At 45.3% G+C, this 23,360-nt stretch overlaps 1 protein-coding gene across 1 annotated transcript in view; it reads right to left on the bottom strand.

Annotated features, from left to right (window-relative positions):
• The window catches only part of slc4a5a (solute carrier family 4 member 5a), a gene marked incomplete at both ends in the record, with an annotated part of 82,362 nt that overhangs the window by 10,973 nt on the left and 48,029 nt on the right, over positions 1–23,360 (bottom strand). Inside the window, 8 exons of the mRNA XM_084177191.1 lie at positions 115–276; positions 445–558; positions 1,756–1,947; positions 17,582–17,619; positions 18,325–18,415; positions 18,526–18,706; positions 19,238–19,371; positions 21,555–21,729. Of these exons, the coding sequence (XP_084033317.1) occupies positions 115–276; positions 445–558; positions 1,756–1,947; positions 17,582–17,619; positions 18,325–18,415; positions 18,526–18,706; positions 19,238–19,371; positions 21,555–21,729 (1,087 nt within the window). The remainder of the gene's footprint in view (positions 1–114; positions 277–444; positions 559–1,755; positions 1,948–17,581; positions 17,620–18,324; positions 18,416–18,525; positions 18,707–19,237; positions 19,372–21,554; positions 21,730–23,360) is intronic.

Genomic DNA, 23,360 nt, shown 5'->3' with positions numbered 1-23,360 from the left:
TCACTATAACAGAGTTGGCTGTGTATATAATAGAGCACATCCAGGTATGCCTTCAATGGGACTTCCCCAATAAATACATGTTAAATAAATAAATAAAAACATCCCTCAAAGTACCCTCAGTTTGTTCTCCTTCCGGTTGACAATGACAGCACTGATTTGCTGGTCCATGAAGATGAGGATGGTGACCAGGAGAGCAGGGACGAAGCTGGCCAAATACACCCACCATGGGTTCTTCCCAAACGGCAGCACTATCCAACCCCGGTCTGGACGTGTGGGCTAAAGGGAGTCAGTAAGGGACAGTGTCCGAGTGACCATTCATTGATTAAAGGACAAAAACAGACATGTATAATGATACACAACTGTTTCAATATTAGGTTTACGCCCAGGGTATGGTCAGGAACATAACTAATAAAAAGAGTGGCTATTTTGAACCCGTTCCTTTACCTTAAACTCTGTGGGAACGATGAGCTTGGGAGTTTTGAGCCCGATTAACCTGTCCAGACCCACGAAGGTCATTATGGCCATGAAGATGGAGAAGTCACTGATGAGCTTCCGCAGCTGTTTACAGAAGCCACAGACAGAGCAACAGACAGAAACACAGACGGACACAATAGACAGAGACAAGGACAGAGACACAGACAGAACAAAGCAAATGAAAAAAATACAATATAAGTCTAGTGAGAAACATAAATAACCTCTCTAAGAAAAAGAAATGAAGAGTTTATTTCCAAAACACTATATCCACACATTTTTCACATTTGTGTTTTTTCATCAGAAATGATTGTTTACCTTCATGTGTGTCAAATATTTCTGTTCTCAATTCATGGATTTTAGATGTGTATGAAAATATGTTTTTTTGCAAAACGCTATATATCCATTGTTTAGCTGGAATGGAATGTTCGTATCCTGTATATTCGACTGTGATATGTAGTTGTCTCACATAGCTATCTTAAGATGAATGCACTAACTGTCTCTCTGGATAACAGCATCGGCTAAATGACTAAAACGTCAAATGTAATAGTTTTACATACAGATCTCATATTACAGTATTGATTTTTTTTTAAATATATATAAATATTGAAAAAATGTAGTTATTTGCTACATTTGACTGTAAAACCTAGCAGTACTACTTATTTCTCTGAGAGAGGCAGATATATTGCATTTAGCAAAAAAAACATATTTGTCTCTCTGAAATGAAACCATCAAGTTTTTTTTTTTATATCTGTCATTGGATAGCCCCATGCCATGATTAGATAGTGAAAAAACACACCAATCTCTTTGATAATTTCTTTAAACAATAAAAGTTAATTTACCAACATGTCTGAAAATGGATATATAGCGTTTTGGAATGAAACTCTTCAAATGCAGAGACACAAACACATCTCAACACAACGCATTGAAATTGTATTCAGCTGTAATATAGGTGAAATAGAATATTCCTGTCTGTTAGGAACATGCAGTTTCAGGATACCAGGGGATCCAGTACGTACATTGAGGAGTTTGGGGAGACAATTGTATACAAAAGTTTAGATCTAAACATGTTTCGGTCATTGCTCTTATTTACACCATATCTCCATAGAGATTACACCAAATCACCACAGATTACACCTAATCATATCTGCCTCAAGAGTTTTAAATAGATAATCTTTGTCTTGAAAAATATGAAACTGTGGCTGCATCAGGCTGCCATTTGCGATTCAGTCTGTATGTCACTGTATAAACATCTAGCTCCTCTTCAATTTGTTCTAGTCTCACCTTGGTAGGAAAGTAGCGGCTAAACTTGAACTTCTTGAGGGAGACGGTCATGGAGTAGGTCCCGAAGAACAGGATGAAGGACATGAGGGCCAGGTCAGGGACGTACTTACAGGTGTTGCCCACCAGAGAGCCTCCGTACTTCACACACTCCTTCTTACTGAGCTGGCTCCAGTCCAGGCCTGTGATGTTCCACTAAGAGGAGAGAGGGAGAGAGGGGGGCAGGGAGTAGGACACCGTTTTAGACGTCGAAGAATAAGGTGAAGGGGAGAGACATGGCTGTGAAGATGTGAGGTTTCTTGGGAGAGAGAGAGAGAGAGAGAGAGAGAGAGAGAGAGAGAGAGAGATAATATAAGAGAGTGCAAGAGAACAAAAGGGAGCTAATCGACTTATTTTTCAGACTCCTCATAGGAAAGCCATTCGCTGTAAACAAATAATTCCCACTTGGCTGATAAAGTGTCATAACACTACTTTTTAAGGAGTATCATTTAAGGTTTGAGTTCAACTATGAAAGTGAAAGGGAACCTGAGGAGAAATTGGAGCAACAGAAATTAGAGCTCAAGCACAAGGAAAGGGAAAGAGAACGTGCAGCCAGACAAGAACAGGAATATGAGCATGCCATTAAATTAAAAGAGATGGAGCTGGTAGCACAACAAAGAGAGATAGATCTGGAAGTACTCAGAATCAAGTCAGGCCATCCTGCACCCTCAACAGAGTTTGATCTTGGTTGGAACAGCCGGCCATCTTTCAATGAAAAGGAGGTGGATGTATATTTTACTCTGTTTGAGCGGATTGCCACATCCCTAAAATGGTCACTGCCCCTCCAAAGTGTTCTTGTGGGAAAAGCCCCCCCCCAAAAAACACTGCTTTATCTATTGACCAGATTATGACATTGTTAAAGCTGCTATCCTTCGGGCTTACGAGTTGGTCCCAGAGGCATTCAGACAATAGATCCGTAAATTACGAAAGATAGAATCACAAAGCCATGTTGAATTTGCAAGGGAACAAGCATGTATTTTTGATTGGTAGTGTGGTTCTCAAGAGGTCAAGGACCTTGAGGATTTAAAGGCACTCATACTACTCGAACAGTTCAAGAATTGCCTTCACGAAAGGGTTGCTACCTACATTTATGAGCACAAGACTCAAGCTGCAGTCCTTGACACATAAAACTACCTTCACAAACAAAGCACCCAGTAGTTATCCCTACGCAAAAAGAAATCCAGAGAATTCACCCCCTACTGCAAGGTTTTAGTCTTTTTCTACAGTGCCTAAAGATAACGATCGGCAGAAAACTAGTTTTTCGTATCCGACAGTTTGTTATTACTGCCGTGAGAAAGGACACATTGTCTCTGTGTCCTAAGTTGAAACAGAAAAATGAAAGAGAGAAACAGCCGTTTCTTTTTGTGGGAGCACTCCAGCCCATCAAATCTCTGATTGGGATGGATGTATCTCCTAAACAAGATTTTGGATCAGATGTGTATGAACCCTTTTTTTCAGAAGGGTTCGTGTCTCTGCAGAGCGGCAATGCTGTTAAGCAGCCGGTGAAGATACTACGAGACACTTGGGCAGCCCAATCCTTCATTTTGGAGGGTGTTTTGCTTTTGTCTGACACTTCAACAACTGGTTACAGTATGTAAGTTCAAGGTGTGGAGATGGGTTGCATGTATAATGTTGTTCCTTTTATAATGTGGAACTCGAGTCTGATCTTGTTTCAGGTTCCATTGTCGTTGGGGTGAGGCCTAGCCTACCAGTGGAGGGGGCCTCATTCATTTTGGGCAACGATTTGGCTGAAGGGAAGGCCGTGCCAAATCTTGTCGTTTGTAAGGAACCCAGAGTGGAGGAACCTGATGGGTTATCAGAAATGTACCCTAGAGTCTTCCCAGCATGTGCCATTACTTGTGCCATGTCTAAAAACGTTGCTGGGAGCAAGTCTAGGGTTGAGGAGGATGTCAGCGATCCCACCATGTTCGATCTGTACGAGACGTTTCTGTGTGATCCTGATTTCGGTAAACCTCCTAAGTTGACCTCTCCTTTGAAAACCTCAAAGGTGAGCGAGTTTGTAGGACCACTGAAGGAAGAGAGGGTACCTAAAGTTGACACTTCGATGTCTAGGAAGCAGCTGATTGCTGTACAGAGTAAAGATGTTTCACTCTCCCCTCTTTTTGCTGAGATACATCCAGAGGAGGAGTTTATTAAGTTCATGTTGGATACTTTGACAAAGATGGTGTTCTGATGAGGAAATTGAATTCTCGCACCACTGAGGTTGGCTCACGATGGTAGTATGGCAGGCCATCTTGGGGTCAACAAGACATATGACTGTATCTTGCGTAACTTCTTCTGGCCTGGTCTGAAACAGGATGTTGTGGCTTACTGTAAATCCGGTGGTTTGCCAGAGGACGGGTAAACCAAACCAAGCTGTACCGGTTGCACCTTTGCAGCCTATTCCTGCTTTTGACTAACCTTTCAGCAGGGTTTTGATGGACTGTGTTGGTCCTTTGCCCAAAGCAAAGAGTGGTAACCAGTTTCTCTTAACAATCAGGTACGCTGCCACTCATTTCTCTGAGGCCATTCCACTGAGGAAAATCTCAGCTCCCAGTATTGTTCAAATCAAAACAAATGTTATTTGTCACATGCGCCGAATACAACAGGTGTTGACCTTACCGTGAAAAGCTTACTTACAAGCCCTTAACCAACAGTGCAGATTTTATGTAAGAAAATATTGACTACAAAATAAATACAAATTATACGACATAAATAAGAAAAAAAGGAACACTATAAAATAACAATAACGAGGCTATATACAGGGGGTACCGGTACCGAGTAAATGTGCGGGGGAATGCGTCACTGGGCAGCTCGCAGCTGGGTTTCCTTTTGTGATCCATAATAGTTTGCAAGTCCTTCCACATCGGACGAGCGTCAGAGCCGGTGTAGTAGGATTCAATCTTAGTGTCACGTCTCCTCCCGTTGCTCCCCTCTGGTGCTCTGATTCGCCGGTCTACTGAGCCACCGGTCTGAGCGCACCACCTCGGCTAACACAGGAATGGAAACCCAACACACCCTAATCACCTCCAGCGCACCTGCACCTCATCATCTCATCACCACCACTATATAGCCCTGGACGTTCATTGTTGTGTGTAATTGTTAACGTCGTGTCGTTTACTCACTCTTTGTTATTCTCTTTCTCATTGTTAAGTAAACCTTTACCTTATTAATTCCTGCGTCTGCGTCTTGCCTCTTCGTATCCTCAGTGCTCGTCACTGAATTACACACCACTCACGAAAATGGATGCAGCAGTTAATCCTCCTGGAGTTTCCCAGTGCCTCGACCAGCACCAGCAGCTTGCCAAGTTGAACGGCGCCATGCAGGAAGTGCTCCAAACTCTGCATAATCTGCCCAGCGGTCTGGTTCCACCTCAGGGAGCGGAGAGTGCACCCAATCCCCCTGTTCCCGCGCTATCACCAACGTCTTGCCCTACCGGAGCGCTATGACGGTAAATCTACTAAATGTAGCGGCTTCCTACTACAGGTTTCACTTTATCTGGCGTGTCAGCCTGGGGCATATCCATCTGACCAAACCAGGATAGCGCTGGTGATTTCGCTACTTAAAGGAAAGGCGCTGTATTGGGCCACGGCAGTCTGGGAAGGAGGTGAGGCCATGGCGCTTCCCTACTCCACCTTCCTCGCTCGGTTCAGGGTGGTGTTTGATCATCCCATGGAGGGAAAGGACGGGGGTGAGCATCTCCTCCAGCTACAACAGGGAGAGGGGCCCACGTCCGAGTACGCTCTGAGTTTTCGCACAGTGGCGGCATCTTCCGTCTGGAATGAGCGTGCTCTGCGCACGGCTTTCAGGAGAGGCTTACGGGAGGACATCAAGACAGAACTCGCATGTCGGGACGACGAGATGGACCTTGATACCCTCATCGCCACGTCCACCCGTCTTGACAACATGTTGAGAGACAGACAGCGTTCCCAACACCTCCTGGAGCCTCGACGCTCACCCCATCTGAGCTATGGAAGTCGCCCTGCCTCTGAGTCCTCACCCATGGAGGTGTGCAGCACCCCCTACACCATCACGGACCACAGATCTCCTGGCGGCTCACAATCTAGGCGGTATGACTCCCGTAGCCGCTCCGTGAGTGTTATGTCATCTCCTATCACAAAACCATTGTTTTTAGTTCCCATAACGGTGAATGGTTATTCCTTCTCTTCCAGCAGGGAACCTTATAGATAGGGAGCTGGTCTCTGAATGGGGGTTGCCCACCGTGCCACTGACTTCTCTGCTACACGTCACCTCGCTGGACAATAAACCACTAGGATCAGCCACCTTCAGCACGTCACTCTCCCCATCACCATCACCATTCCCACACTACCGGAGCACCACGAGGAGCTGTCATTCCACATCGTCACATCACCCCTTCACCGGATCGTCTTGGGATTGCCATGGCTCAGACTACACAACCCTACCATCAATTGTATCACCAAGAGGATCACAGCCTGGTTCACCTCATGCCGGAAGACCTGCCTGCCGGTGGTTTGTTGTTCCACGTCAGTGGAGAGTCCGGAGTCTGCCCTCCAGCCCAACATTCCATGTGAGTATGCAGATCTCTCCGATGTCTTCTCTTCATCAAAGGCTACGTGTCTCCCTCCTCACAGGCCCTGGGACTGCGCCATTGACCTGCTGGAGGGACAACACCCCCCGAAGAGTCGCATTTACCCCCTTTCCATGGCGGAGACTGAGGCCATGGAGAAGTATGTGGAGGAGACCCTGAAACAGGGGTTCATCAGACGCTCTACCTCTCCTGCCTCCACCAGCTTCTTCTTCATGGCCAAAAAAGATGGAGGACTGAGGCCGTGCATTGACTACAGGGGGCTGAACGCAGTCACCACAAAGTACCGGTACCCCCTCCCTCTGGTTCCGTCGGCCATCGATCAGCTACGAGGGGCCCGGTACTTTACCAAGTTAGACCTGAGGAGTGCCTACAACCTGATCCGAATCTGGGAAGGAGACGAGTGGATGACGGCATTCAGCACTACCTCAGGTCACTATGAATACTGCGTCATACCCTATGGCCTCGCCAACGAACCTTCTGCGTTCCAGTCCTTCGTCAATGACGTGTTCCAAGACATGCTGAGTAGACAGGTGGTGGTGTACATCAACGATATCCTGATCTACCCGGCTACGTTTGAGGAGCACATCAGGGACGTCAGAGCTGTCCTACTCCGCCTCCGGGAACACAGCCTGTTGGTGAAGGGGGAGAAATGCGAATTTCACCAACAGGCCATCTTCTTCCTGGGATACCGGACCAGTCCTCAGGGGGTGTTCATGGAAAGAGCGAAGACGGACACCGTAAGGTCATGGCCAGTCCCCACCACCATCTAGGGCCTACAGAGCTTCCTGGGCTTCGCCAATTTCTACCGGCGTTTCATCAGGTCCTTCAGCTCCATAGCCACTTCGCTCACCTCTCTCCTTAAGGGTGGGCCTCAGAAGCTGGCCTGGAACCATGAGGCTGACATTGACTTCAAGAGGCTGAAGGAGAGGTTCACCACTGCGCCCATCCTAAAACACCCAGATCCATCTTGTCCTTTCATCCTGGAAGTGGATGTATCGGAGCAGGGCGTGGGTGCGGTCCTCCCCCAGCGGCACGGTAAGCCAGAGAAAATGTATCCCTGTGCCCTTTTCTCTAAAAAGCTTAACCCCGCAGAGAGGAACTATGGAGTTGGAGACAGGGAGCTGTTGGCGTGGTCCTCGCTCTGGAGGAATGGAGACACTGGCTGTCAGGGCACAGTCCATCCATTCCGGATTCTTACTGACCACCGGAATTTGGAGCACATATGGGCAGCGAAACGGATGAACTCTCGTCAAGCCAGGTGGGCCCAATTTCTTACTCACTTTCAATTCATTCTGTCCTACCGCCCAGGATCCCAGAATGTGAAAGCCGACGCACTCTCCAGGATGCACCATACTGGAGAGAGGAAGGATCTGGGGGGTCCTATACTACACCCGTCTCTCATCGTTGCACCTGTCATTTGGGACAGGCAGCTCAGGAGGACCCAGCGCCTGCCAACGCCCCTCCAGGGCGTGTGTATGTACCCACCAGTTTCCGTGACCGCCTGCTGATCTGGGCGCACACCACCCTTACGGCAGGGCACTCCGGTATTATGCGCACCCTGCATTCTCGAGCACAAAAATACTGGTGACCCACCTTGGCTTCTGATGTCTCTCGCTATGTCAACTCCTGTTCTGTATGTGCCCAAACGAAGACACCTCGGAACGCCCTGGCAGGTAAACTAGTTCCTCTACCAGTGCCTCAGCGACCTTGGTCACACCTGTCCATAGACTTTGTCACCGACCTCCCATGTTCTGACGGCTTCACCACAGTCATGGGGGTCGTAGATCGGTTCTCAAAATCATGCAATTTTTTGCCACTAACTGGTCTTCCTTCTGCTCTCCAGGTTGCTGAGGTTCTGTTCCAACAGGTCTTCCGGCACTATGGACTTCCGGAGTACATCGTCTCGGACCGTGGCCCCCAATTCACCTCCCGAGTGTGGAAAGCTTTCCTGGAGAAGATCGGGGCCACGGGCAGCCTCACTTCCGGATATACAGTGAGGGAAAAAAGTATTTGATCCCCTGCTGATTTTGTACGTTTGCCCACTGACAAAGACATGATCACTCTATAATTTTAATGGTAGGTTTATTTGAACAGTGAGAGACAGAATAACAACAACAAAATCCATAGAAACGCATGTAAAAAAAAATGTAAATTGATTTACATTTTAATGAGGGAAATAAGTATTTGACCCCTCTGAAAAACATGACTTAGAACTTGGTGGCAAAACCCTTGTTGGCAATCACAGAGGTCAGATGTTTCTTGTAGTTGGCCACCAGGTTTGCACACATCCCAGGAGGGATTTTGTCCCACTCCTCTTTGCAGATCTTCTCCAAGTCATTAAGGTTTCGAGCCTGACGTTTGGCAACTCGAACCTTCAGCTCCCTCCACAGATTTTCTATGGGATTAAGGTCTGGAGACTGGCTAGGCCACTCCAGGACCTTAATGTGCTTCTTCTTGAGCCACTTCTTTGTTGCCTTGGCCGTGTGTTTTGGGTCATTGTCATGCTGGAATACCCATCCACGACCCATTTTCAATGCCCTGGCTGAGGGAAGGAGGTTCTCACCCAAGATTTGACGGTACATGGCCCCGTCCATCGTCCCTTTGATGCGGTGAAGTTGTCCTGTCCCCTTAGCAGAAAAACACCCTGAAAGCATAATGTTTCCACCTCAATGTTTGACGGTGGGGATGGTGTTCTTGGGGTCATAGGCAGCATTCCTCCTCCTCCAAACACGGCAAGTTGAGTTGATGCCAAAGAGCTCCATTTTGGTCTCATCTGACCACAACACTTTCACCCAGTTCTCCTCTGAATCATTCAGATGTTCATTGGCAAGCTTCAGACGGGCCTGTATATGTGCTTTCTTGAGCAGGGAGACTTTGCGGACGCTGCAGGATTTCAGTCCTTCACAGCGTAGTGTGTTACCAATTGTTTTCTTGGTGACTATGGTCCCAGCTGCCTTGAGAGAATTGACAAGATCCTCCCGTGTAGTTCTGGGCTGATTCCTCACCGTTCTCATGATCATTGCAACTCCACAAGGTGAGATCTTGCATGGAGCCCCAGGCCGAGGGAGATTGACAGTTATTTTGTGTTTCTTCCATTTGCGAATAATCGCAGCAACTGTTGTCACCTTCTCACCAAGCTGCTTGGCGATGGTCTTGTAGCCCATTCCAGCCTTGTGGAGGTCTACAATCTTGTCCCTGACATCCTTGGAGAGCTCCTTGGTCTTGGCCATGGTGGAGAGTTTGGAATCTGATTGCTTGATTGCTTCTGTGGACAGGTGTCTTTTATACAGGTAACAAAATGAGATTAGGAGCACTCTTTTTAAGAGTGTGCTCCTAATCTCAGCTCGTTACCTGTATAAATGACACCTGGGAGCCAGAAATCTTTCTGATTGATGGAGGTCAAATACTTATTTCCCTCATTAAAATGCAAATCAATTTATAACATTTTTGACATGCGTTTTTCTGGATTTTTTTGTTGTTATTCTGTCTCTCACTGTTCAAATAAACCTACCATTAAAATTATAGACTGATCATTTCTTTGTCAGTGGGCAAACGTACAAAATCAGCAGGGGATCAAATACTTTTTTCCCTCACTGTAGGCCCCTGTCAGGACCCACAGGGTGAGTGGGCGAGGTTTCTTCCCTGGGCAGAATATGCCCAGAACTCCCTCGTTCACTCCTCCACAGGGCTCACTCCCTTCCAATGCCTCCTGGGGTACCAGCCGGCCCTGGCCCCTTGAACACCCAGACAGACCGATGCGCCCGCTGTCGACGAGTGGTTCCACAGGGCCGGACAGGTCTGGGACACCGCCCATGTCCGTCTCCAGAGGGCCATTCGTCAGAAGAAGGACCAAGCTGACCGCCACCACAGTGAGGTTCCAGTATTCCAGCCTGGTGATCGCGTCTGGCTGTCCACTCGAAACATCCCTCTCCGCCTGCCCTGCAAGAAACTGAGCCCCCGGTTTGGGGGCCATTTAAGGTCCTCTGGCGGATTAATGAGGTGTCATATCGGCTGCTCCTTCCCCCTCACTACCGTGTCTCACCCACTTTTCATTTGTCTCTCCTCAGGCCGGTGGTTCCTGGTCCTCTGGTGGATGCTGTCCCCCGGGGTACGCCCTCTCCGCCCCTGGACATTGACGGGAGTCCGGCGTATGATGTGAGGGATCGGCTGGACTCCAGGTTCCGTGGGGGACGGCTCCGTTACTTGGTGGACTGGGAGGTGTATGGCCCTGAGGAGAGGAGCTGGGTTCCGGCTGGGGAAATTCTGGACCCCAACCTAATTCAAAGGTCTTCCAGCAAGTGTTACAGCAGTTGGGTGTTACCCATTGCCCCTCTAGTGCCTACCACACAGAGTCTCAAGGTGATCTTGAGAGATTTTATTCGACTTTGAAGTTTATGTTGAGAGCTTACTGCTTTGTGTTCGAGAAAAACTGTGATGAAAGGGTCCCTTTTGTGCTGTTTGCAGTGCGGGAGGTTGTTCAGGAATCGCTTGGTTTCATTCAAAATAAGCTCGTGTTTGGACACAGGTCCATTGAGCTTGCTGAGAGAGAGGTTGTTGCAGGACAACACCCCAAAAACAAATCTTTCTGAGCACTATAGCACTTTTTGACACAAATTTCACCGTGCCTGTGAGTTTGCCAGTGGGAATCTGGAGAAGGTGCAAACGAAAAATAAGATTTGGTAGGATCGAAAGTCCCGAAGCCGCCCTTTGGATGTGTGGGACCAAGTCCAGGTTTTGCTGCCCATTCTGGGCTCATTGTTGCAAGCTTGCTTTTACGGCCCTTACTCCAGGCCCATAAAAATTGCTAATCTGGATTACCTCATCGCAACACAAGAGCGCAGAGAAAAAAGACGTCTGTGTCATGTCAACATGTTGAAACCATATTTCACCCACTATGATCAGGCGGAGAAGTCGGGGGAAACCGGTAGTGATCTTCTGCCTGTGTCCACTGCTGTTACCGTTGACTATAGTCTTCCTCAAGAGCACGAGGAAAGCCCAATACACCCTGTGCCTGTGGGACGGCTGAGTAACTCAGAGATCCTGGAAAACCTTGTATCTTTGGCACACCTACCTCCGGTGAGATTGTTGCACTGCTTTTAGAATATCAGGGTTTATTCTCAGATGTGCCAACTCAGACAAATATACTAGAGCGTGACATTGACGTTGGAGACTCTGCCCCAATCAAATAACATGCCTATCGAGTGAACCCTGAAAAGACAGAAAAACTCTGCAGTGGGGTGGAGTTCATGCTTGAGCACGTCATTGCACAACATGGCAACAGTCTGTGGAGGTCGCCCTATATATTAGTACCTAAGGTGGATGGGTTTCTGCGGTTTTGTTTCCGATTTTCGCAAACGCAATGCCGTTACCAAGCCAGACTCGTACCCTTTGTCCAGGGTCGACCCTTTGCCCAGGCCGTGTTGGCGCTGCTAAGTACATTAGCAAATGTTATCTGTGGAAGGGATATTGGCAGGTCCCTCTAACTGATCACGCCAAAGAGTTGTCTGCTTTTGTCACTCCATTTTGCAAGAACTTTGCCCAGGTTGTTGCGCCACTTAAAGATTTTGACCAGTCTGAAAGTCATTTTCCGTCGGAGCCCCAACTGTCAGGAGGCTTTTGAAGACAAAGACCCTTTTGGTGTCTGCAATGGTGCTAGCTGCTACAGATTTCCATCGTCCATTTGCTTTGTACACCGATGCCAGCGATGTAGGAGCAGGGGCTGTGCTACAAAAAAAAAAGATAAACATGTTGAGCACCTTGTGGGGTACTTTTCAAAGAAATCGGCCTCATATCAAACACTACTCGACTATCGAGAAGGAGACGCTCACTTTGGTACTGGTTCTTCAGCACTTCAAGGTTTATGTATCGGTCTCTACCCCTCTGGTGGTCTATACCGATAATAACCCTCTCGTTTTCCTGCAAAAGACAAGCTCCACGAATCGCTGACTCCTTCGTTGGAGTCTCATATTGCAGGAGTTTCCCCTTCAAATCAGATATGTCCGTGGTAAGGACAACTTTGTTGCTGGTTGTCTTTCAAGGGTGGGCAGTCATACGTTTTGTGTTTTGTGTTTAGCCAGAGTCTAGCCCTAGCACACATTTTGTTTTGACTGCAAGTTTTGCTGTACTGGAGATTAGTTTTGTTTTGGTTTGGCTCATTTCAAGGGGATAAGAGTTATAGAAACGTAATTGATTTTACCTCTGTTTCTCAAAACTTCAGAGTTTTAGGCTGCTATGGAAAGAAAATTAAAAAAAAATAACAAAAAGATTGTTTAAAGAAAAGTATATATATATTGGACGATATGAGTCCCATTATGCCTGGCGAAAACCAAACACTGCATTCCACAGTAAGAACCTTATACCAACAGTAAAGCATGGTGGTGGTAGTGTGATGGCTTAGGGATGCTTTGCTGTCTCAGGACCTGGATGACTTACCTTAATAGAAGGAACCATGAATTCTGCTCTGTATCAGATAATTCTACAGGAGAATGTCAGGCCATCCGTCTGTGATCTGAAGCTGAAGCGCAGCTAGGTCATGCAGCAAGACAATGATCCAAAACACACAATCAAGTCTACATTAAAATGGCTAAAAAGCAACACATTTGAAGTTTTGGAATGGCCTAGTCAAAGTCCAGACCTAATCCCAATGGAGATGTTGTGGCAGGACTTGAAACGAGCATTTCATGCTTGAAAACTCACAAACCCACAGTTAAAGCAGTTCTGCATGGAAGAGTGGCCAGCGACGTGAGAGACTGATCAACAACCACAGGAAGCGTTTGGTTGGAGTCATTGCAGCTAAAGGTGGCAAAACCAGTTATTGAGAGTAAGGGAGAAATTACTTTTTCACAGAGGGAAATTGGGTGTAGCATAACGTTGTTTATGAAATAAATGAAGTAAGGATGTAATTGTTGTGTTATTTGTTCACACAGGTTCCCTTTATCTAATATTATGTTTTGGTTTTGGTTGAAGATCTGATAAGATTCAGTATAAAAAAAATGCAAAAGTTGATAAATATACAGTGAGGGAAAAAAGTATTTGATCCCCTGCTGATTTTGTACGTTTGCCCACTGACAAAGACATGATCAGTCTATAATTGTAATGGTAGGTTTATTTGAACAGTGACAGAATAACAACAACAAAAATCCAGAAAATGCATGTCAAACATGTTATAAATTGATTTGCATTTCAATGAGGGAAATAAGTATTTGACCCCTCTGCAAAACATGATTTAGAACTTGGTGGCAAAACCCTTGTTGGCAATCACAGAGGTCAGACGTTTCTTGTAGTTGGCCACCAGGTTTGCACACATCTCAGGAGGGATTTTGTTCCACTCCTCTTTGCAGATCTTCTCCAAGTCATTAAGGTTTCGAGGCTGACGTTTGGCAACTCGAACCTTCAGCTCCCTCCACAGACTTTCTATGGGATTAAGGTCTGGAGACTGGCTATGCCACTCCAGGACCTTAATGTGCTTCTTCTTGAGACACTCCTTTGTTGCCTTGGCCGTGTGTTTTGGGTCATTGTCATGCTGGAATACCCATCCACGACCCATTTTCAATGCCCTGGCAGAGGGAAGGAGGTTCTCACCCAAGATTTGACGGTACATGGCCCCGTCCATCATCCCTTTGATGCGGTGAAGTTGTCCTGTCCCCTTAGCAGAAAAACACCCTGAAAGCATAATGTTTCCACCTCCATGTTTGACGGTGGGGATGGTGTTCTTGGGGTCATAGGCAGCATTCCTCCTCCTCCAAACACTGCGAGTTGAGTTGATACCAAAGAGCTCCATTTTGGTCTCATCTGACCACAACACTTTCACCCAGTTCTCCTCTGAATCATTCAGATGTTCATTGGCAAACTTCAGACGGGCATGTATATAGCTTTCTTGAGCAAGGGGACCTTGCGGGCGCTGCAGGATTTCAGTCCTTCACGGCGTAGTGTGTTACCAATTGTTTTCTTGGTGACTATGGTCCCAGCTGCCTTGAGATCATTGACAAGATCCTCCCGTGTAGTTCTGGGCTGATTCCTCACCATTCTCATGATCATTGCAACTCCACGAGGTGAGATCTTGCATGGAGCCCCAGGCCGAGGGAGATTGACAGTTATTTTGTGTTTCTTCCATTTGCGAATAATCGCACCAACTGTTGTCACCTTCTCACCAAGCTGCTTGGCGATGGTCTTGTAGCCCATTCCAGCCTTGTGTAGGTCTACAATCTTGTCCCTGACATCCTTGGAGAGCTCTTTGGTCTTGGCCATGGTGGAGAGTTTGGAATCTGATTGATTGATTGATTGATTGCTTCTGTGGACAGGTGTCTTTTATACAGGTAACAAGCTGAGATTAGGAGCACTCCCTTTAAGAGTGTGCTCTTAATCTCAGCTCGTTACCTGTATAAAAGACACCTGGGAGCCAGAAATCTTTCTGATTGAGAGGGGGTCAAATACTTATTTCCCTCATTAAAATGCAAATCAATTTATAACATTTTTGACATGCGTTTTTCTGGATTTCTTTGTTGTTATTCTGTCTCTCACTGTTCAAATAAACCTACCATTAAAATTATAGACTGATCATTTCTTTGTCAGTGGGCAAACGTACAAAATCAGCAGGGGATCAAATACTTTTTTCCCTCACTGTATTTATATATATATATATATACAGTGCATTCGGAAAGTTTTCAGACCAAGACTTTTTCCACGTTGTGTTAGGTTACAGCCTTATTCTAAAATTGATTTTTTATTTTTCTTCTCATCTATCTACACACAATACCAATTAATGACATAGCAAAAACAGGTTTTTACATTTATTTGAAAATGTATTACAGATAAAAAAACGGAAATATAACATTTACATAAATATTCAGACCCTTTACTCAGTACTTTGTTGAAGCACCTTTGGCAGCGATTTCAGCCTCGAGTCTTCTTGGGTATGACGCTACAAGCGTGGCACACCTGTATTTGGGGAGTTTCTCCCATTCTTCTCTGCAGATCCTCTCAAGCTCTGTCAGGTTGGATGGGGAGCGTCGCTGCACAGCTATTTTCAGGTCTCTCCAGAGATGTTAGATCGGGTTCAAGTCCGGGCTCTGGCTGGGCCACTCAAGGACATTCAGAGACTTGTCCCGAAGCCACTCCTGCGTTGTCTTGGCTGTGACCTTAGGGTCGTTGTCATGTTGGAAGGTGAACCTTTGCCCCAGTCTGAGGTCCTGAGCGCTCTGGAGCAGGTTTCCATCAAGGATCTCTCTGTACTTTACTCTGTTAATCTTTCCTTCGATCCTGACTAGTCTCCCAGTCCCTGCCACTGAAAAACATCCCCACAGCATGATGCTGCCACCACAATGCTTCACCGTAGGGATGGTGCCAGGTTTCCTCCAGACGTGACGCTTGGCATTCAGGCCAAAGAGTTCAATGTTGGTTTCATCAGACCAGAGAATCTTGTTTCTCATGGTCTTAGAGTCCTTTAGCTGCCGTTTGGCAAACTCCAAGCGGGCTGTCATGTGCCTTTTACTGAGGAGTGGCTTCCGTCTGGCCACTCTACCATAAAAGCCTGATTGGTGGAGTCCTGATGGTTGTCCTTCCGGAAGGTTCTCCCATCTCCACAGAGGAACTCTGGTGCTCTTTTAGAGTGACTATTGGGTTTTTGGTCACCTCCCTGACCAAGGCCCTTCTCCCCCAATTGTTCAATTTGGCCGGGTGGCCAGCTCTAGGAAGAGTCCAAACTTCTTCCATTTAAGAATGATGGAGGTCACTGTGTTCTTGGGGATCTTCAATGCTGCAGACATTTTTTGGTACCCTTACCCAGATCTGTTCCTCGACACAATCCTGTCTCGGAGCTCTACGGACAATTCCTTCGACCTCAAGGCTTGGTCTTTGCTCTGACATGCACTGTCAACTGTGGGACCTTGTATAGACAGGTGTGTGCCTTTCCAAATCATGTCCAATCAATTGGATTTACCACAGGTAGACTCCAATCAAGTTGTAGAAACATCTCAAGGATGAACAATGGAAAAAGGATGAACCTGAGCTCAATTTCTAATCTCATAGCAAAGGGTCTGAATACTTATGTAAATAAGGTATTTCAGTTTTTTTTTCGCTTCGTCATTATGGGGTATTGTGTAGATTGATGAGGAAAATTGTTTATTTAATCAATTTTGAATAAGGCTGTAATGTAACAAAATGTGGGAAACAGGAAGGGGTCTGAATACTTTCCGAATGCACTGTCTATACTTAAATGTGTTGCCTTCTTCAATATAAACATGGTGTTTTTTATTTATTTTATTTAACCTTTATTTAACCAGGTAAGCCAGTTGAGAACAAGTTCTCATTTACAACTGCGACCTGGCCAAGATAAAGCAAAGCAATGTGCTAAAAACAACAATAACACAGAGTTACATATGGGATAAACAAAACGTACAGTCAAATACACAATGTCTACTGGCTGTCAACACATTTAATTATTGACAGCCAGTAGACACCATGTTTATATTGAAGAAGGCGAAGCATTTAAGTAGCAATGCATTTAAGTTGATCATCTTGAGAAATGGAAGTTGTTTTCTGTTGGTTGTGAGCAAACTTGTATATTTGTTGTCTTAAGTGGGAAGGTGTTACAGGCTTGGGTTTTTCCATTTATATTTTGATGTTAGACGTTAGCACGTTAGCATGGTCGACACACCGATTGGTGTCACCTCATTAGTCAGTATGTGTTACACTTGTGCTGGCTTTTCATCTCATTAGTCAGAAGGCATTTCACCTGTGCTGGCCAAGTGCTCCAGTTGGCTTGAGAGATGTGGAGGGTTAATACCTTTAGTTGGCTCTCCCTATTTGATTTAAAAAAAAAAAAATCCTTTATCTGATCTTCCTTGTTTTTCGTTTTGGTCCACTTTTTGGTTTGCTTCCTGTCTTTAAGTTTGGTGTGGGTTTAAATTTTGTTTGCCTTTCTTTGGCAAATTTAGTGGGCCTCGTGGTGGGTGTCTTAGGTCCTAGCTGTTGTTGCTAGTCAACTTTCAGTAGACACCCCCATGAGTGTCTTTCAGAACCCCTCCTAGAACCCCCACCTGTTTAGTTTTGGTTGTTGTTAGTGACTTTTTGTTAGTTCCCCCTTCTGTTTGAGCCCCAATTTTTGGTTTCTTGCTGGGAAACATAACAAATGACAAATAACATTTAGGGGCATTACGCCTGTTCTAACATCTCTATAAATAGACATGACAAAGTGAAAATATAATTTTTAAAAACACTTACTCCAAAGAGACTAGAGGTGTTATCAGTTGGCACTGGCACTAAACCATTGAAGATCATTGAAGCCACTGTTTAATAAGTGAAAAGAAGGGAGAAAGACGGAGAGAGGGGGGTAATGAAGGAGAAATTGAGATGCAGAGAGTGAAAACAATGAGAGGGCAGAGTCAGAGGACAAGAGAAATGCAAAATGGAATAAGAATTCATCAGGTAGACTTTGAGACCTTGAACAGAGAAAGTAACTAGTTGAAGCTCATGCATACAAAGTGTTACTCACTTGCATCAGACAGCAGCCATTTGTGAGTGCAGCAAAAACAAATATAAGACAAATCAGTTACATTAGTCAAATATCTTAAGTCAATTCTCATAACGATTTCCCAATGCAATGAACATCTCCAGAGAGGCACAAAGGTATAATACATCATTATATTACCAAGCCATACTATCATCTTTATGTCCCCAAACCCCTTAGCAGTAGCCAGGTCCTGTTTATACTCCCATCTGTTTGTGCTCTTGCCAACTCCATTTCTGTCATTGCAAGTCAAACTTTTGCCATGTTTGGCATGACAATTCCATAAGGAGTTGACATGAGAGCAGAAACAGATTGGCATCCAGGCTACTAGGCCCTGATGCCCCATTACTACCCTCTCCAACCCTATAACAAACTCTATGCCCCCTGCTGGGAACTCTGGCTAACTGTGTTGTTACTGTACTATAATGATATACTATATAGCCAAAGATGGACTCACTGGGGTCTGGGGCCAGGCACTCGCACTTGTAGGCGGTGACGTAGTCGGGCTTGAATTCGGTGTTGATGGGATAGTACTTGAAGGAGCCCATCTGTAGCAACATTACATCAACAGTTAAGTGTGTGTGTGCCTGTGTGCGTGTGTGCCTAAGTGTGAGCGTGCCTGCGTCTGTGTGCGTCCGCATGCCTGCGTGTGACTCACCATCTTCTTGATGGCGTCAGAGATGAAGATGAAGGAGATCAGGCTGGAGAAGCCCTCCTCTGTGAAGCGGGTCATGTACTTGATGATGTAGCTGGCGTCGGTGGCGACCAGGAGGAAGCACTGGATACAGGAGTGGATTCCTATCCACAGACGCAGTTCCATGTAGTCTATACCATTGTTCCTTAGAAATAAGAACATTGATATAGGGCAGAAAGTGGAAGGTAAAACAGTCCTTTTATAAAGCTGGAATGGACACACTCTCCAATATGACATATCAAATCTCACCATTGTGCCTTAAATAGTATATAATGTCTGATGTGGGTGTTTGAATTGTCTTTCAAATCAAAGGGAGGAACCATTTGTATTAAGATATTACATACTGTATAGGCTACAGCAGAGGTGTCCCCAAAAAATTGAGAGGGGGACGAACTCAATATATTTTAAAATGACTAAAACAAATTGAAACTGTGTAGAAATGATAATGGACCTATATTCACACAGTTTCATGACTGTCCAGCTCGCTAATAATCAATAAACAGTCAGGGAGCATCGAAAATTCAAAAAACAATGTATATTTTGACGGCAAGGAAATATATCCATTTTTCAATGCGGCTCTCTGGACCTCGTTGAAGAACGAATGCGGCCCCCTGGGCAAAATGAGTTTGACACCCCTGGGCTACAGTCTGACTTTGAAGTGGGGTTGAGCTCTCACTTGCTGAATTCGAAGAGCAGTTTCTCGAAGATGAGGATGGGTCCAGTGGAGCTGAGGATGATGAGGGGCTGACCACTAAACATACAGAACACTGTTCCTGACAACGCTGTGCCCAGGAAACTCTCCATCACACCCTGATATAGAGGAGAGAGAAGGGAGGGCAGGGCGAGAAACCGGGTAGGGAAGAGAGTAGGGAGAGAGAGAGAAGAGAGAGAGCGGTGAAGAGAGACAGACAGAGAGAAGTGGTGGTGCATGTGTTAGAGAGAGGCAGTAAGAGCCTGCTGTATTTCAATCTGACAGACAGTCTGTGTGAATCATCAGTAGCAGCCAGCCAGAGCACTTATCCTAAATGGTTTCAGTATGTGTTGAGCTCAACAAATGGATTTAGTGCAGTCACTGGCCCCATCCGTCACACACATACAGTGGGGAAAAAAAGTATTTAGTCAGCCACCAATTGTGCAAGTTCTCCCACTTAAAAAGATGAGAGACGCCTGTAATTTTCATCATAGGTACACGTCAACTATGACAGACAAAATGAGAAAAAAAATCCAGAAAATCACATTGTAGGATTTGTAATAAATTTATTTGCAAATGATGGTGGAAAATAAGTATTTGGTCAATAACAAAAGTTTCTCAATACTTTGTTATATACCCTTTGTTGGCAATGACACAGGTCAAACGTTTTCTGTAAGTCTTCACAAGGTTTTCAAACACTGTTGCTGGTATTTTGGCCCATTCCTCCATGCAGATCTCCTCTAGAGCAGTGATGTTTTGGGGCTGTCGCTGGGCAACACGGACTTTCAACTCCCTCCAACGATTTTCTATGGGGTTGAGATCTGGAGACTGGCTAGGCCACTCCAGGACCTTGAAATGCTTCTTACGAAGCCACTCCTTCATTGCCCGGGCGGTGTGTTTGGGATCATTGTCATGCTGAAAGACCCAGCCACGTTTCATCTTCAATGCCCTTGCTGATGGAAGGAGGTTTTCACTCAAAATCTCACGATACATGGCCCCATTCATTATTTTCTTTACACGGATCAGTCGTCCTGGTCCCTTTGCAGAAAAACAGCCCCAAAGCATGATGTTTCCAACCCCATGCTTCACAGTAGGTATGGTGTTCTTTGGATGCAACTCAGCATTCTTTGTCCTCCAAACACGACGAGTTGAGTTTTTACCAAAAAGTTATATTTTGGTTTCATCTGACCATATGGCATTCTCCCAATCCTCTTCTGGATCATCCAAATGCACTCTAGCAAACTTCAGACGGGCCTGGACATGTACTGGCTTAAGCAGGGGGACACGTCTGGCACTGCAGGATTTGAGTCCCTGGCGGCGTAGTGTGTTACTGATGGTAGGCTTTGTTACTTTGGTCCCAGCTCTCTGCAGGTCATTCACTAGGTCCCCCCGTGTGGTTCTGGGATTTTTGCTCACCGTTCTTGTGATCATTTTGACCCCACGGGGTGAGATCTTGCGTGGAGCCCCAGATCGAGGGAGATTATCAGTGGTCTTGTATGTCTTCCATTTCCTAATAATTGCTCCCACAGTTGATTTTTTCAAACCAAGCTGCTTACCTATTGCAGATTCAGTCTTCCCAGCCTGGTGCAGGTCTACAATTTTGTTTCTGGTGTCCTTTGACAGCTCTTTGGTCTTGGCCATAGTGGAGTTTGGAGTGTGACTGTTTGAGGTTGTGGACAGGTGTCTTTTATACTGATAACAAGTTCAAACAGGTGCCATTAATACAGGTAACGAGTGGAGGACAGAGGAGCCTCTTAAAGAAGAAGTTACAGGTCTGTGAGAGCCAGAAATCTTGCTTGTTTGTAGGTGACCAAATACTTATTTTCCACCATAATTTGCAAATAAATTCATTAAAAATCCTACAATGTGATTTTCTGGATTTATTTTTCTCAATTTGTCTGTCATAGTTGACGTGTACCTATGATGAAAATTACAGGCCTCTCTCATCTTTTTAAGTAGGAGAACTTGCACAATTGGTGGCTGACTAAATACTGTTTTCCCCCACTGTACATCACCTGCTAGAGTGAGTTAGCTACCATACAATTTTTGGGGCTCATGTTCCATACTAAAAACATTATTTAGCAAATCACAGACTCAGAAAAAATGTATTTGAATCAGTAAATTAACTAAATATAAATTTATTCAAGGGTCATCAGCCCTAACTTGGGTACCAGTCTGTTTGGGCTAACATTTCACTCATTGTACTCCTTGATATGCCAAACATATTGGCATATGACACAGATTACAAGGGGTGGAATGTTAACACAAAACAGTTCTGGATTTCAGGCTACATCAGCTCTACCTGATAGTTGTCTGTGGCATCCCCCAGCAGGCCTCCGAAGGTGATGGCATTGGTTATGCAGCCCAGGTAGATGAAGAGGACTGCAGAGATGGACTGGATGTGGAAGCCTTCGTATAAGTCACTAGGAAACCAGGGCAGCTTTCTCTTGATGTCCAGAAACAAACCTCCACAGAACCTGAAAAAAACACAGACACTGGTTATGATGCAGAACCTGACACAGCTACAAACACTGTGGTCTCCACATAACCTGCCACAGACACAGCCACAGACACAAACCCTCTGGTTATGATGCAGAACCTGCCACAGACACAGTCAATCAATCAAATATATTTTATAAAGCCCTTTTTACATCAGCAATTGTCACAAAATGCCTGTCACAGACACAAACACTCTGGTTATGATGGCGCACATGCTCTGTTTAAAACGCATTATCATCTGTTTAATGCATCACACTGACTCACTTCAGTCTGTCTGTCGTTTCACAGTGTGACAGGATGGGCCAATTGAACCGATGATGATTTAAAACTATAATATCAGGCCGATGAGGAAAGGAGACGAGATTATCTTGGCTACACTCTTAGATTTTGCTATCTAGAACCTAAAAGGGTTATTAGGCTGTTCTCATAGGACAACCCTTTGAAGAACCCTTTTTAGTTCCAGGTACAACCCTTTCGGTTCCAGGTAGAACTCTTTTGGGTTCCATGTAGAACCCTTTCCACAGAGGGCTCTACATCGAACTAAAAAGGTTTCCGCCTGGAACCAAAAACAGTTCTCCTATGGGGACAGCCGAAGAACCTCTTTGGAACCCTTTTTTCTAATAGTATATTACTGAACGCCTGACCAGGAGAGATCCAACTCAAGGTGTCATTAAATAAACTGCACCCCCCTCCCCAACGTCAAAAATATTTTAACATGACCTTCCCCTTGTACTGTAAAATAAATGTAACACCCCCCCTCCTCATAGAAATAACTCAAAATGATGTTTATGACCACAAATAACATTAACTGTAGCGACCCTGGGTTTATAAACGTGGATATCTACTTTGTTTTGTGGCCCAGTCGATGCCACGCAGGGCTATGAGCCAGAAGGTTGAGGGTTCGCCGACCACTACAGAGGAGCTCACTCTCCCTGCCTGTTTCATTACTTCACGATCAGAGCCGGTTGCAGACAATGAACAGCTAGGGGGAAATCAGATTTTCAACATTTTGATGTCATATTTATAATTATATAAAATATATGCAACATATATGTACCAACACACCAATAAACAAAACATACCAACATGGTTTGCATTTTCAACACCACAATAAATAGACTATGTCAACCTCGACAAACAGAAAATACATACCTCCCTACCTTGTAAACTTACCCAGTATCGAAGGCTTGGCTTGACAATCTCTGAATGTCATTAAACTTTTTGGTGTTTTGTAACAGATGTCTCTTTCCATTCATCAAATTGCCTCTGCACAGTTTGGATTGATTGATTGATTTGATTTGTCAGTTAAAAAAATACTTATGTACACAAATAATTGTAAAAGTGACCAGGATTGCACAATAAAGTTGGGGACTTAGTGCTCGGGTTGGGGTGTAGGGTTTGAGTATAGCCTGAAGGTAAGGAGGGGCAGTTCCTCTTGCTGTTCTGTAGGTCAGCACCATGGTCTTGTAGTGGATGCGAGCTTAGACTGTAAGCCAGCGGAGTGTGCAGAGGAGCGGGGTGACATGAGAGAACTTGGGAAGGTTGAAAACCAGGCGGGCTGCAGCGTTCTGGATAAGCTGCAGGGGTTTGATGGCACAAGCGAGTAGCC

The sequence above is a fragment of the Coregonus lavaretus genome (assembly GCF_964263955.1).
Source record: "Coregonus lavaretus genome assembly, chromosome: 14".
Classification (NCBI taxonomy): Eukaryota; Metazoa; Chordata; class Actinopteri; order Salmoniformes; family Salmonidae; genus Coregonus; species Coregonus lavaretus.
This window is presented reverse-complemented; position numbering and strand designations above follow the sequence as displayed.